Here is a 15477-nt window from a genome sequence, read left to right on the forward strand (position 1 = left end):
GTAATTTATACTCCTATTTCTTTTTGAGACTTCAATGAGTCATTTCTTTATTTGACATTATCTCTCTTACTTTTTCCTATCTACTTTTTCATATATTATACTTTATTCTTTCTATTTAACTAACAAAATTCTATTTTCTTAAAACATGTGCTTATTGGAGGAAGGAGAGAGTACTTTCTTCGAGTCTTCGCCAAGAATCCTAATTCAAATTGATGTATTAGTACTCTTGCCCCAAGTGAAGAAGGAAACTACATGCAAGATACCTATAATCCTCATGCACATTCCAAACCAAACAATGAATTGGCGTATAGCTCACATGGTGGATTGGTGCATCTATTCAAGTAAGACGTATATAAGAACATGACAAAAAGGGAAAACTTGTGACGTGAGCTCTACCATTCACTGACACTATCTCAATTATCTTTTTCCTTCTATTTTACTTTAGGGCACTCATAACAGCGCTGATTTTCCCGCTCTACGCGATCGGCAGGAAAATCGGCGCTACTGCAAGGAGTTGCATGCCATCCATACGCCCGTCAATTTCCTTGGATATATATATATATTTTTTATTTTCCCACTTCTTTCTATAATATCCTCTTTTTCATCCCATATCTTCACCCCTTCACTCTAATCTTTTCTCATCTCAATTTTCTCTTTCTAGAAAGCAAAAAATGGTTTTCCCTGGTTTCTCAAATCGACAACTCACGACGGAAATTCCGATGTTCCCCAGTGGTCCCTACTCTGGTGGTTCCCCATAGAGGAATAAAAAACTGGAGGACCGGTTTCAATACCGGTTAAAAAACATCGGTACAAGAGCCGACCTATTCTTAATCAAGAAGCGGGTAACATTACAATTTCAATTTTATTTTATTTTTTATTTTACTACTCCCTCCGTCCCTTTGTAGTAGAAGCGTTTCTTTTCGGCACGAGATGTAAGAAATTGTGTTAAAAGTGAGTTAAGTGATGAGAGAATAAAGTAGGAAAGGAAAAAGGTGGAGAGAGAAAGAGAGAATAAAGTAAGAGAGAAGAAAAGTTGGTGCATTAAGGGAGTATCCCTCCGTTCCGCTTAAGATGACACGTTTCCCTTTTTTGTTTGTCCCAACTAAGATGACACATTTCCTATTTTGGAAGCTTTCTCTCTCCAATTAATACACCCAATAATTTTTTCTCACTCTTATTAAAATATTTATCTTTTTTTTCTCTCTTTATTTTAATACTTACACTCATCTTTTCTTTCTCAAATTAAACACTTTAAACTAATAATTCCTAAAATCTTATGCTGGCTAAAGAATGTGCCATCTTAGCCAGGACGGAGGGAGTTTTATAATTAAAATTTCAGAATTTTACCCTAATTCTCTCATGTACCTTCGCACCGCCACCGGCCACACTAACTCAAGAGAAAGAGAAAATTTGTCCATCTACCTAATTGTCTTGGTTTGTTTTTGTTGTATTTATTTTAATATTTTTAGTATTAACTGTTAGTATAATTTTAGATGGTAGATTATTAATTTTTAGATATTTACTTTGATTGAATATTTATAGTGGATGATAAATATTGTTTGTTTTGTATTTATTGTGTATTTATTTAAATCTATAGGTATTAATTGATTTTTAAATGCTAGATTATTAATTTTTTAGGTATTTAATTTATTGAATTTTTAGATATTGGATGATAAATATTATTGTCATGTTGGTTTGCATTTTTTGTGCATTCATTTTGAATATTTAGGTACTACAGTAGATTATTAATTTTTTAGTATTAAATTATTCAATCTTTATTCAAATAAATTTTAGATTAAAATTCCAAATCAGTTCCGGTTAGAGAATTGAAAATTAAGCAACTAATCTTATTTTATTCAAAATACAAATGGAATAACACGTGTGAAGCACTTGTACGGTTGCCACGTCATGCCCCCACCCCACCTTAAAAGCGACATTTTCTCATCCCAACTCTCAAACTCCCTCTTTATAGAATCGGTGCCGGGAAAATTGAAATTTCCCATTCATTCTCACTCCGATCATCTCATTCACCATTAACGCCGGCCATGAATCCTGAATAGTAAGCCTTCTCTCTCGAATTTTTACTTTTAATCACTTCACCCAATTTGGTTGCTTTCTATGCTGATCATCACGATTTTTCTGACCTAAATCAACTGAATGATTCACCTGATCTTGATTGTGTGTTTGCAAGGCGTATTTGTATTTCATTTAACCGTGTTTCGGAAAGAGTAGATTTTGGAGCCATCTGTCTTTTTCTTCCGATAATATTCATGGAACTATATATTTCACATTTTACATTGTTATGGAATCTGATTACTCTAATTCTCATTGCTATATTTTTACTATGCTTATGTGATCTGAAATATATACTGGAAATTAAAATCTTTTGGCTCTCTTAATTCCTAAATCATGAACAAAGGAGACTTGGATTTCTCTGGTTAGACCATAGAAGAATAATTTCCCTCACTCTCATTTTGGTGATTTTTTTTTTTTTTTTTTTTTTTTTTTTTTTTTTTTTTTTTTTTTTATATCTCAGCGACTACCTATTTAAGCTTCTGCTAATTGGAGATTCCGGTGTGGGGAAGTCATGCCTTCTTCTGAGGTTTGCTGTAAGTTCTTTTGTGATACCGAAATGACTTGTTTAACATATTGTCCATTTATTTCCACCAGTTAGAATATCTCATGGTCATGGAGTACTGAGTTTAGTTAGTGTGATGGTATAAAATTGTTACTGTAGCTTCTGGTTTTTTTTCGTATTATGGCCAACTAGCGGATGCTGATATTTTATCACTACTATCTAATTTGGACAGTATTTATTTGGTTAGAAATGCTTTTCGTTCTTTATTCACTATAAAAGGTAGACTGTCTTCTTAAAATTTAGAACTGAGTGAGATTTGGTTGTTAACTTGGAATGTAAAGTTCCATATCTGTAAGCTATACCATGTATATAAGAATTTCATTGCTGCAATGGTTTGGCCTAAATACAGATAGTAGCTATGAATAGGACCCTGCAGGCCTGCACAAAATTGTAAAAACGTAACATTTTCTCCCAATGCATTTTGGTTAGTATGGTTCAGTTTCTTAAGCTTTTGGTTTGGTTAAATTTTAACAAAAAAGTCAGTTTTTTGGCCAATTTTGTATTTTTCCTATGTAATAGACTGATAAAAAAAGAGGCAATCATAAGAAATATCCCCTTTTATATAGTATAAGCAAATTATACCCACCTTAATAACCAGTATCCACGATTCATATAAAAAGACATAATTACCCTTAATGAAATGTCAAAAAGAAAACTATATTCACCCCAGTCCCACCGTCATCCCCACCCATCGATCAAGCCTCCACCCCCTGTCTTCCCCAACTCTCATATTCCCCCCCAATTATCTTTCCATAGCCACTCCTCTAGTAACCTCGAACCCAACTCCATGCTATGCTCGTCTTTTGACATGTTTGTTTTCCTTGTTGTTTGTCGTCCCGTCATCGTCATCTGCAGTTATGCTCATATTTAATATCTCTTACTTTACGCTCTCATACTATATTTTCTCTCCTAATTTATTCTCTCTATTTATCTACATTATTCACATTCTACTTAACTCACTAAATATTATGCTTCAACACTGATGGGACGGAGGGTGTATTAATTTATCTTTCTATCCTTATTTCAAAAGTGGTATTTTTCATTTTGCATAAAATAAATAACTAAATAAGAATTAGTATATGTATAATATTTAATGAAATGAATATATATTTACAAATAAATCTAAACTAATTAAATAATTATGGATTTTTTTTGTAAAACAAAAGTAAAGAAAAGGTAAATTAAAAAAAAAACATTGTTAAGTTAATTCGGTTCGGTCCAGTATACTTCTAAGGAAATTTGGTGTTCCCTATTTGGTAGTTTTCCTTGGTAAAAATTGAGCTTAAAATGCTGAAACACTTTTCCTAGCATATTTTCTTTCGTTCTATATAAGAGGACTAAAAAGACCTCCTGACTAGGTCAGAACGAGAACTTGTCTTAAATTTGTAAATGGCCCAAGGTTATATATACTCCTTAAATATAGCCAGTGATAAACATAGGGCCTATCCACACGGAGTTGTATGTTCTAAATATCTCTGGCTCTCTGAGTTTATATTAAAAATGTTTGGTTGTTTGGTTGGTTAAAGGCTCTTAGCTGACCGAGGTATTGTAAAGATCAAACTGAAAACCAACAGGAGTTGCAAGTTCTAAATCTCTTTCTCTTTGAGGTTGTTTAAAAGATGTTTGGTTGGTTGGTAGGTCAAAGCTAACCAAGGTATTGGGCATATCAAGTTTAAAACTCTACAAGAAAAGATTAATAAAAACAAACGACCTGATCAGTGGTCTAGACTTGTTAAGCATGTGCACGTTATTCAGTCATTGATGCATTATATCACATTCATGTCAACAGTTATGGTTAAGTAATGCCGCAAGTAGCTTTTTACTCATCACGCCTTCGACAAAACACTTCCCCATCCTGTCCATGCGTTATAGAGTTTTTCCCCCTCATCTGACCTCACCTGACCTGGTCAAGGTCAGGACTTGTTAAGCATGTAGATTTATACAGTCACTGATGCATGGGTTATAATTGCACGTAGACATCCCTGGTCAAACAATGCCGCCATTCGACCAGAGCGCATTCGCTCTAGATGGACTCGTAAGGGACTTCTTACGTATATCCTCAACTCGATGTTTTTATGATATACACCTTACGTCGGTCATTGAATCCTTGGTTATGTTGCATCCGGATTATACACCTTTCGATCTGATCTATTTGTGAAGTAGGTTACCTTAATTATTTTACACCTTATGCCTGTATCAGTTATCCTTGATCAGTTATCCCTGATTATACCCCAAAATTGGGCTCATCACTCATCCCAAGAGTGACTGTAGATGAGGAATGGCATGGAACTATTTGTAAGGCTTTCGAACATAGGTAGTGCATTAGTCAATCCCAGGGGCATTTTGGCACGTCAGAGTGGGTTACCTGAATCTGATGATACCCAGCGCACAAATCCAATTGGCTGAACCAATGTGTGTCGTACAGCTCGTATAGTATGAGAGAGGAAAAAGTAATCCATCACTTGTGGTGGGTATAACGTGTTTCCTTTTCCGAGACCAGTTTCAAGAGAGAATAAAGAGATAAAGAGATAATAAAGTAAGAGAGAGAGAGAATAGAGTAAGAGAGGGTTAAAGTTTTGTTTTTCCTTAAAAAAAGAAATTGATCACTTGTAGTGGGACAATCCAAAATGGAAAGTTAATCACTTGTGGTGGGACGGATGGAGTATTTATAACTTGAAAATCGCCATGAGCAAAATATATGTTATGCTTAAGTCACCCCTTTATTCGAGTAATTTTTTCTTTGGCAGTTGCCCCAAGCCTATGCTTTTCTGAATCCAAATATATGAGTTGTGACTTTTGTATGATAAGACAAAAAATAGGTAAAATTATATAATCAAATTTATCATGAGCAAACTTAGTGCTTGTACTTCTGCTATAGTGATAGTATCTTTTAAACTGCAACCAGTGCAATTGATTCATAGTTTTTCTTTCTGTTACTTCTGCTTCTAGCTAGTTGCACTACAATGTCTCTTAGGATAGAGGAGATAATGTTAACTTTCTTTTTTCATCTTCTTGCCTTTTTATGCAGGATGACTCATATCTTGAGAGTTACATTAGTACCATTGGTGTAGACTTTGTAAGTGATTGTTTCGATTACACATTAACGCAGTGGTTTTATATTATCCACAATAATGTACAAGTATTATTCTATGATGTAGAAAATACGCACAGTGGAGCAGGATGGAAAAACTATTAAGCTGCAAATAGTAAGTGTCTGGAACTCAACTCTGGATTACCAACCTGCATTGGATGGGTATAACGTCTTTACTTTTCCAAGACTAGTTTCAAAGGACTAACCATTTAGTCCTTTGGGCAGTGGGATACAGCTGGGCAAGAACGTTTTAGAACAATTACTAGCAGTTACTACCGTGGTGCTCATGGTATCATTGTAAGTGCCAGGCAATATAAGTGCAGTTCGATCCATGTGTTTAATTAATTAATCAGTGTCATCGTGAAATCAATTAATGTCAAGTAATGGTCACACTTACCAGGTAGTTTATGACGTGACTGATCAAGAGAGCTTCAACAATGTGAAGCAATGGTTGAATGAAATTGATCGATATGCAAGTGACAATGTTAATAAGCTTCTTGTTGGAAACAAGTGTGATCTCACATCCCAGAAAGTTGTCTCCACTGAGACAGCCCAGGTAAAATGTTTAATCCACATCACACTCTCTTTATCTGAACATGATGGTAGCTCGAATTAAATGTGTAGATACAAACCATTTGAGACAATAATAAAAGTCAGACAAGATGGTAGTTGTTCAGTCCATGAGATTGAGTATCGTTTATTAAATACCGTTATTCAATTTCAGGCATTTGCTGACGAAATTGGGATACCATTCATGGAAACAAGTGCTAAGAATGCTACTAATGTGGAGCAGGCTTTCATGGCTATGTCTGCTTCCATCAAGAACAGGTATACATTTTCATCTTCGAAAAACTTTGAAATGGTCTGTGCAATTATGTCTTTATTCCGCTAATCATGATTTTATCGAAACACTTCTATATCTACTGAAATTCGTTTGGTATCTACTTCAAGGATGGCAAGTCAACCAGCAATGAATAATGTTCGACCTCCAAGCGTGCAGATTAGAGGACAACCTGTTAACCAAAAAACCGGCTGCTGCTCCAATTGAAATTTTAAGACGTGCTTTGGGTTGACATCAATTTTGTCTATCAAGGCATGTAAAATTGGAGCTTGAACTAGTTAGGGGTTTAGGAAGATGACTTCATAATCGTTCCCTCTTTTATCTAAGAACCACTTCTATATGCTCAAATATCCATTATTTTTTATAATATTTTAGCAAGGAAAGAAAGTGTATTGAGGGAGGCACTCTCCTTGAGAACTAAGACCTCGATGAGGACAACCTTAGGCTACTTTCATCTATGCAAGCACTATCCTATGAATACACAGAAGAAAGCTCACAAAGGAGGCTTACAAATCAAGATTCAACAAAGTCCCTCATCAAAAATATTAAGGGAAAAAAAGATGAAAAAATATCAAAAATCGTGCTTGGGCATCCCATCGACTCACTGTGACTATTTTGGACTCGTTGCAAAGCCAACGAGTCGTTGGTTTTGCACTAATCTGCGTAACTCTTTCATCTTGACTTCGATTGAGGCGTGCAAAGCACTCACGTGAAGCTATTTCGAAGATGAAGATAATGATGGTCTTAGTAGAGAGAGAATTTTAACTTCATTCGTATTGGCATGTTTCTATTTGAATCAGACTTCAATTCCGGCTTGGCTCCTTGTCATGCCTTCACGCTCTTTTCATACTCCAGTAAACCCATGGCACAACGTTGTATTATATGATGTTCAACACTTAGATTCAAATCAGGTACTATCTATTAGTACTATCAAATAATTCATGTCATCAATAAATATATTCTTTAATTCATTTATAGATATCATGTGCTTTCTTTTTAAAAGCTGACTTTAAATCTTTCCTTAGTTTACACTTAATAATTTGTTTCATTCACTTTATTTTCTATCAAAAAATTTCTTTCGTTTCCCTTAATTAGATAAGTAATAAGCTACATATTAGGGTTGGAAAAAGTATCGCAATACCGCACTTGTCATACCAAAAAAATACTGAAAATACCAACTTTTTCGTTATACCGCAATTTTCGTACGGTAGAATACCATACCGAAATATTTCGATACAATAACAATACCAATTTTTTACATACCGCGGTATACCGAATTCTTGGTGCATACCAAAAAATCGGTATATGATAAAATATTACTTTTAAATATTTTGTGTATGTAATAATTTTTTTACATATCGGTATTACGGTATACCATACCATACTTCGGTATACTGTAACCGTGCGGCACACCGTAATAACGGTATCAAAAATTAACCATATTTTGTCATAGTGCAGTTTTCAACACGGTATGTGATATGTAGACATGCCCAAGAGTCCGGAACGCCGGTTCCGGTTCTGAAAATCTCGAATCTGTAACCGAACCTTGAGCGTATTTCACGGTTACGATTCCGGTTCAAAAATCGCCGATTTTGGTTTCGGTTCTGAATTGGTGGTTTTTCGCGGTTCGGTTCAGTTCCAAACCGATGGCGGGTTTATGAAGATTTGGTTTGATTTTATGGTTTTCTGGCGGTTTTTCGCAGTTACGGTTTGGAACCGCCCGCAACGGCGTTTCCGACACGGTTTTGGTTCCAGAATTTTGGAACTTGAACCTACCCACAGTTCCAAAAATGGCGGTTTCGGTTCCATTTAAATCTCACGATCTCGGTTCAAAACCATAACCACCGATTACAGTTTTGCGGTTGGTCGCTCTAATAGTAAACCTTGAGCATTTCTAGTGGTATGATATTCTCAGCAGTGGTATGGGCCTCGCTCTTGAGTTATTTAAACTTAACTATTGAGAACATCGTACTTATGTCTTGTTATTTTATTTGTTATGTATCTTTTGAATATAACTAGTAATATTATTCGCACCTTACACATTTACTATTCACATTTTTTACATGTATTGTGATAGGATTATTTTTCATATTTTTAGAGTATTTATTGAGCTTGACTAATGATCCAATGAGATATTTTTAGAGTATTTATTGAGCTTGACTATTGATCCAATGAGATTTGGAATGGCTTAAACCTAAGACTTATTTAAAGTAGTTTAATTTTATTAAAGTCTTTAAAACTATTAATGAGTGTCACTACCATGTTTAATGATGAATTACCATTCCAAATTTGAATTACATATTCCTGATTAATTTAATTCCATTTCTCGTGTATAAGATGTTTTATGTCCATTAATTAATTAATTTTGCTAACCAACTTAATTTAATAAATATTACGTGTATCAATAGGACCATAGAAAATTTCAGATGCAGTTTTTGTGAAATGTAATAAAATTAATAAAAGTTACCTTCAATCGAACCATAAGGATGATTTGAGTATTTCTTAGAGTCGGCGGGAAATGCTTAGAGTAACCACCCGAAATGCTTAGAGCATCCACAATGGGTTTAGGCTAGTCATAGGCCAGTTATAGGCTAGCCACAAACTTCCCATGTCACATCATCAGCACTAAAATTCTTCATGTCACATCATCAGGACAAACAACTGGACAAGCAATAAGCTAGCCACAACAATCAAAATTAAAAAAACAACTAAATTTACGGAATTAAACACAAAATACGGAATAAATTTATGACACATATACGGGAAAATTCATTAATTTTATTTTTAAAAAAAGTACATTACATAAAAAAAATTACATAAATAAAAAAAAATCGGGCTTCCACACACGAGCCCCCGCCCCACTCTAGTCCTCGTCGCCGTCGCCGCCGCCACCCGGGACCCCCAAATCTGCAGCATCTGAGCCCGCGTCTGATCCCCCCAACTGTGCTGTGGCGGCATCCAAATCGACCCGCATACTCTCGAGCATTGAGTGAAGAAATCTCTTCTCCACGGGTCAGTTGCCTCCCTCCATTCAGCTAAGATCTTGTGCATCTGTTTACACGTTTGTTGACGCGTGAAGAAGGCGAGCTCGGTTGGTGACTTGCCAGCAGGGGGGGATGCCGCTGGACCTCCTAGGACCCTGGGCGACTCCCCTCGCTGCCCGTTGCGCCCGTATTTGACCAACCGGGCGAGTGCGGCGAGTAAACAATGAAGGTGACGGGAACTCCTGAACATCCTCGAGGAGGTCGTGAGAACCGCCGCTGCTGCCGCTGTAATCACCGCCATAGTTCAGTCGCTGCTTCTTTGGCCAGCCAGCATCAACACTCGTCTGGAACTTCTCGGAATCCATCGGCACCAGATAACAGTTCTAGTAGGTGAATTCCTTATACAGCCCCGTCACGGGGAAGGCTTTCTCCGCTATCCTCCTGCAGTCCTCGTCAGTTTGGCCACTGGTCTTCATGCGGAGGGCGTTGGTGTACAAGCCCGCAAATCGGGAGACCGCAGCCCTGATTCGCTCCCACCCCTTCCGGCACTCATCCCCACTGTATGCCTTCCTATGCAGGGCAATTCCTCTTGTAGGCTGCTGCAATTTTAGCCCACATGTTGACGATCCTCTGATTGTTCAAAACGAGGGGATAATCGCAAATAGACACCCAAGCCTTGGACAACGCGACGTTCTCATTATCCGTCCACTTCCTCCGTGCCGGGCTGCCATCATCAGCCGGCTACGACGACTCGCCAACCACCCTCTTGCCCTTCCTCTTCTTCTTCGGTTCGCCCCGGCCCCTCCCTACTCCCCCGGGGACGTGAGTGTCCGCCTCCTCGAGATCTATATAGTGTTTCAAAAATTTAATTAAAAAAAAATGCGCTGGCCGATCGCCAGCCTACAATGGCGGCGAGCGGATCGGCCAGCGCTCGCCGAATTTCTCGCTGATTGCAATGGTTCGGCGAGCGGACCGGCCAGTGCCGGGAATCGGCTAGTCGGTCGCTCGCCAACCATTGTTGATGCTCTTAGAGTCACTACCGCGATCTGTGAAAGTTTTTCTGAAAAAAAAGAACTCGTCTAACGACGGAATTTGAGATTTTTTAAATCTTGATTTGTGAAATTAGAATTTTACCACTAGAAAAACATTATTCCCGTCATTCATTCAATTCTATTGATTATGACATCTTTAAGAAATGTGTCCTAAATCCAACACTAATAAGAGCATCTCGGGAGAAAAAAGGTAAATGGAGAGATAAAGTCTTATAATTATCATATTTATCTTCTTTTCATGTAAAAATATTAGTATAAGAGGAAAGATATTTGGGAAGGTATTATTATACCTTTTCGCATTTTAAAGAGGTATTGCATCTCGGGAAAGTCTTATAATTATCATATTTGCTTTTTTTCATGAAAAATAAGGAAAAGGTATTTGAGAATGTATTATACCTTTTCGCATTTTAAAGAGGTATTGCATCTCGGGAGAGGTAAATGGAGAGATAAAGTCCTATAATTATCATATTTGCCTTCTTTTCATGAAAAATCATTCTATAAGAGCAAATGTATTTGAGAAGGTATTGTATTTTAAAGAGTTATTTTTACCTCTTCATCAATGGAGAGGTAAAATCTTATAACTACCATAATACCTTTTTTTTTTTCCAGGAAAAATCATTTTAGAAGGGAGAACGTGCTTGAGAGGGTATTATATCTTTATATTTTGGAATACATCTTGTACTAATTTTTTTTTATACTAGAAAATAATTTACCTCTTAATATATTTTTCTAATTAAAAATTATTACTTTTTAAAAGGATATATTTCCCTTTTTTGAAAAGATAATTAGATAATATACCTTTTCTATATACTTATTCCCTCCCTAATCTATTAAGTGAGATATATCATTCATTAATTCCAAATCAATTAAAACTCAAATTATGAATACAAAAGCAGGTTGTTAATCTCAATTCTCAAACTTCATCGTATGTTTTCTTTCGATGAAATGTAGACCAAAATTTCAATAATGTTTAAGAGTAGGTGTGATTCAAGAGCAGCACTTGGCTTTAGAAATTGCGACAGGCGATTTCATTTCATGGTGGAGACATTATTAATTAATATTGAAACTGAAAATTCAAGAAAATGCCACCTCTTGTCGGAGCCAGTAAATGACAATTGCTACACATAGGAGACTGACAGTTTTCACTCTATCAATATATATGTATTTATATTTCTTTGAAAAAATCATTACAATTCATTTGATATTTAATAATAATAAAACAAAATAAGACTGATATTGATACCGATTGGCCAAATAATTTGGACCACATAAGGACATAGATTGCCTGGCCAAATATATACCTGGGGCTGGTGCTACACAAAAAATTAAATTTAAGAGATTAATAGTAGTAATACGTACTTTGGCAGTCAATTAAAGGACCATAGTTCCATTTAATTAAAATTATTTTTGCAGTAGCTAGCGGAGATAGCCTATTTGGTGTAGGGATAGAATTTTATTTGTAAACTTGTCTCACATTTTAATCAGATTTCATTTCCAAAACTGAATTACCATAACTAATTACTATTAAAAAAATAAAGGAAGTAGAAGTAGAAGTAGAAGAAGTACTAATTAAAGTTGTGCATTAATTTTGATACAAGGTAGATTATTAATTACTAGTAATTTCCATTCTGCAACAAGGGCAGTGTGCATTGGCCTCTAGCCAAGGCAACAAACAGTGAGTGTGGAACCTATGCCCACATCTCAACTTCATTAGATTTTCCGGTGAAGCCTTGATCTCGTCCAAGCACACCACGCACTCCTCCAACGATGACGACCTCCACTTCAGCTTCAACCATTTTAGCCTCTTTGATTCGCTCTTCTTTACTTCCGAACCGTTCTTAACCCTGTCCACCAATTACATTTTTGATCAACCTAGCTATATAAATTGAATTGAGATATTGACATCTAATATCACGGAATTTTTTAAAAATTTGTTTTTTCCATGAACTTTGAACTTGACATATAATATCACGAACTTAAATAGTTGTTGAACTTTTTTCACCACCGACAAAATCCAATTACATTAAAATAAGATTGATAACCATATCTAACTTTTAGAGATTTTGTAATCACATAATCATCATTTTTAAGTGGTAACAATACCTTAGGTGATGTGATAACAAATAAAATGTAGTTGGATTTTGTCGTCGATGGAAAAAAATATAACAACTATGTAAGTTCGTGATATTATATGTCAAATACAAAGTTCGAAGAATTGTTTTTTTTTTTTTTTTAATTTCAACCATATTAGGCGTCAATACCCAATTTAATTTGGTACCGGAGTGTATTGGATGAACTAACTAAAGCAAGTTTGGTTGATGACTTTGACTTGACTTGACTTAAGGGTCATTTGGTAAATAAAGTAAAAATGGACGGAGTGATGAAGAAATTAGTTTCCATGACAAGGACATGCAAAATTTCACGATCTTTAAATTAATGTTCATTTATCAATAAAAAAATAGTCGGAAGTAAAAAAGAAGTTGGCCGGACCTGGTGGTTTCCGATGTCCACAGCCTCGAGTCGAGTCTTTTCTTCGCTTCTCGGGCCTCAGCGCCAAGCCGGCTCTCGTCGCACATTATCTGCCGTCTCTGCTGTAGACGTTCAAATCAGCCAAATAAAACTAGACAAAATTAATTAGAAAATCTAATTGATCTATATTTGTAGTAATTACAAATCCTACCGAGGAAGGCGTTGAGTTGCAGAGATGGAAGTCATGGCTGCTGACGTATAAGCACAGAGACGATCGCCGTGTGGAGCAGCCGGAGACGGCCGGAGAGGGTTCGCTTTTCTGGTGAAGTCTTCTTCTTCTTGCTGCTTCAACTCCCGGCAGCATACCAGCCATAGATAAACACTCCAAATCTTTGTTGTTTTCTTTTCTTTTTTTCGATGGTTTCAATGGAATTTAAGGCGGAGTTAAAAGCTGTGTAATATAGTCCTATTTATGTGCTGTGTTGTTTAGTGTGACCTTTGTATTTAGTTATGATTCTCTTTTGTATTTTGCTATCTTGTTTCGTGAGTAAAGTAAGAGATAGAAAAAAAAACTAATCAGACATCCTGAAAAGGAAAATTTATCACTTAGTTGTGATTAATTGCTAACCACATTAAAATGAATGAAAATAACTGTAAAACTAAACCGTGTACTGATTCATTAATACTGAGACGCATCTTTTGGACACGAAGATTAAGAAATATGAATAGTGTGTAAAGTGAGTGTTACTTTTTGCCAAAAATAAAAATGTCTCAATTATGTTGAAATATCACAAAATAGAAAAACGACTCAATTATTAAGCAACGGAAGGAGTATCACCAATTGCCAATTTTCAATATCACAAAACCATACAGATATTGAGTCATACATTTTATAATGTTAATTAATACTCCAATATAGTCCTCAATTCTTATTTTACTGGCAGTCTTAGTAGAATAAGACCCTATTATAATATTCAATAAACTTTATCTATCTCATAAGAATAAACATTATTTTTCTCTAACAAGACGGATCTTATATTTAACTAATAAAAATCTTAAAATGTCACTCTGGAGAGGGTACTTGAGAAATGGACGGTCATATCTTTAAATCACGTATTTCGTAATTTATTAAATCTTTCTTAATTAAATTTAATACTAGTTTATAGTAATAAAAATATAATAATGGCCGTCTCAACCGGCGAACACATTTAAATGTAATAATTTTCAAAATGATTATGAGTGGAGGAAAGATGACCTGTTTGCATGTTAGTGGAGTTTAGTGGCAAGTGAGGCAGATTGTTTAGGTCTTTCAAAGTTTGTACCGTCAAAAAAGAAGATTTATCATCCAAGAAAATGGAGAAATAATAGAGGTTCACGAATAATTGGGAGACAATGGTGTGGCCCTACCAATAAGTCCTCAGTCTATAGTCATTCAATATGATTGGCAAAATGTCACTCTATCTTTATGTATGGATAATCACAAATATATTATTCATAATATGTTAACTTCCGCAATAATACTAAAAATATTAAAAAGTTATGCACTATGAAATAATAATATAAACATTCAATATAGGAGGTCTCTATATTTCAACAATAATTTATAGGGCATTCCATTTTCTATAACGAGGACAAACTTTAATTGGATTCATTTTATTAGCATTACTCTATATTTTTGGTGAAAGTTAGTGTTTATAGAGTATATAAAGCATATATGACAGCGAAATATGCAACGGAAAGCAATTTGACAACGAAATTCATGATGAAGTTAGGAAACTATACATTTTTCTAGATTTATATAACTACTATTAGAGTAAGTAGGAGTTAATAGAAATCTATTTTCTTTAGTCATCGAGAAATTATATTGTTTCTTTAGTTAATTTGAGAAAGTATGTAACCATACGCGATTCATATTACACGCAACTAGTTCTGAAATAATTTTAAAAATAAACAATAAATACGAAATAAATCGTATAAAAAAATGACTCGAGTATATTGACGTTTGGCCACGATTTAATAGTTGCTAGGCTACTTAATTTCGGGTCGTTGAACTGATTGAAACTTAATAAAATTTTGTTACACTCATGTACGTGTTATAACTTTAAAAATAGGAAAGAAAAATTATGAGATTTAAATTGTTTGCATTTGTCTCACAAGGTCTGATTAGATAAAATCGTATATGATGTGGTAGTGAAAAAAAATTATACTTCCTCCAACCTCCGTCAATCATTTAAAGACACGTTTTGATTCGATATGAGTTTTAAGAAGTTTGTTTGACTTTATAAAAGAAAATGAGTGAAAAAATTAGTGAAATATGACTCATATTTTTATATTTTATTTTTATAGTAGAATGTGAGTGTAATAAGTTAATGGAGTATGAGGTCCACTTACTAGTGAAGGGG

General features: G+C 35.1%; 2 protein-coding genes across 3 annotated transcripts; one reads left to right on the forward strand and one right to left on the reverse strand.

Annotated features, from left to right (window-relative positions):
- Positions 1-1972: 1972 nt before the first annotated feature.
- On the forward strand, positions 1973-6948 carry LOC125196781 (GTP-binding protein YPTM2-like). The gene is made up of 8 exons (XM_048095403.1): positions 1973-2059; positions 2537-2609; positions 5667-5714; positions 5797-5844; positions 5955-6026; positions 6130-6285; positions 6454-6557; positions 6681-6948. Exons 1-8 carry the CDS (start codon positions 2046-2048, stop codon positions 6775-6777), a joined length of 612 nt encoding a protein of 203 aa, XP_047951360.1. The 5' UTR covers positions 1973-2045; the 3' UTR covers positions 6778-6948.
- Positions 6949-12154: 5206 nt separating this feature from the next.
- LOC125196514 (E3 ubiquitin-protein ligase DZIP3-like) lies at positions 12155-13565 on the reverse strand. 2 transcript variants are annotated; one of them, XM_048095049.1, is made up of 3 exons: positions 13287-13565; positions 13097-13194; positions 12155-12450 (listed from the first exon to the last, which is right to left on the reverse strand). In XM_048095049.1, the coding sequence occupies exons 1-3, from the start codon at positions 13446-13448 to the stop codon at positions 12213-12215; spliced, it is 498 nt and encodes a 165-aa protein (XP_047951006.1). In that variant the 5' UTR covers positions 13449-13565; the 3' UTR covers positions 12155-12212. The 2 variants fall into 2 exon arrangements, with proteins under 2 accessions (XP_047951006.1, XP_047951007.1); XM_048095050.1 differs by having other exon boundaries at positions 13097-13197.
- Between the last annotated feature and the right edge of the window lie 1912 nt (positions 13566-15477).

The sequence above is a fragment of the Salvia hispanica genome, chromosome 6 (assembly GCF_023119035.1).
Source record: "Salvia hispanica cultivar TCC Black 2014 chromosome 6, UniMelb_Shisp_WGS_1.0, whole genome shotgun sequence".
In the NCBI taxonomy this organism is placed as follows: Eukaryota; Viridiplantae; Streptophyta; class Magnoliopsida; order Lamiales; family Lamiaceae; genus Salvia; species Salvia hispanica.

Excerpts from the sequence above, each read along its gene's own strand:
- LOC125196781 (XM_048095403.1), top strand. Across the intron at positions 5,715-5,796 it reads GTACCATTGGTGTAGACTTT|AAAATACGCACAGTGGAGCA; the intron begins GTAAGTGATTGT and ends TCTATGATGTAG. Across the intron at positions 6,286-6,453 it reads TCTCCACTGAGACAGCCCAG|GCATTTGCTGACGAAATTGG; the intron begins GTAAAATGTTTA and ends ATTCAATTTCAG.
- LOC125196514 (XM_048095050.1), bottom strand. The coding sequence starts at position 13,448 with ATGGCTGGTATGCTGCCGGGAGTTGAAGCAGCAAGAAGAAGAAGACTT. Across the intron at positions 13,198-13,286 it reads GCAACTCAACGCCTTCCTCG|CAGAGACGGCAGATAATGTG; the intron begins GTAGGATTTGTA and ends GAACGTCTACAG. Across the intron at positions 12,451-13,096 it reads TGGACATCGGAAACCACCAG|GGTTAAGAACGGTTCGGAAG; the intron begins GTCCGGCCAACT and ends ATTGGTGGACAG.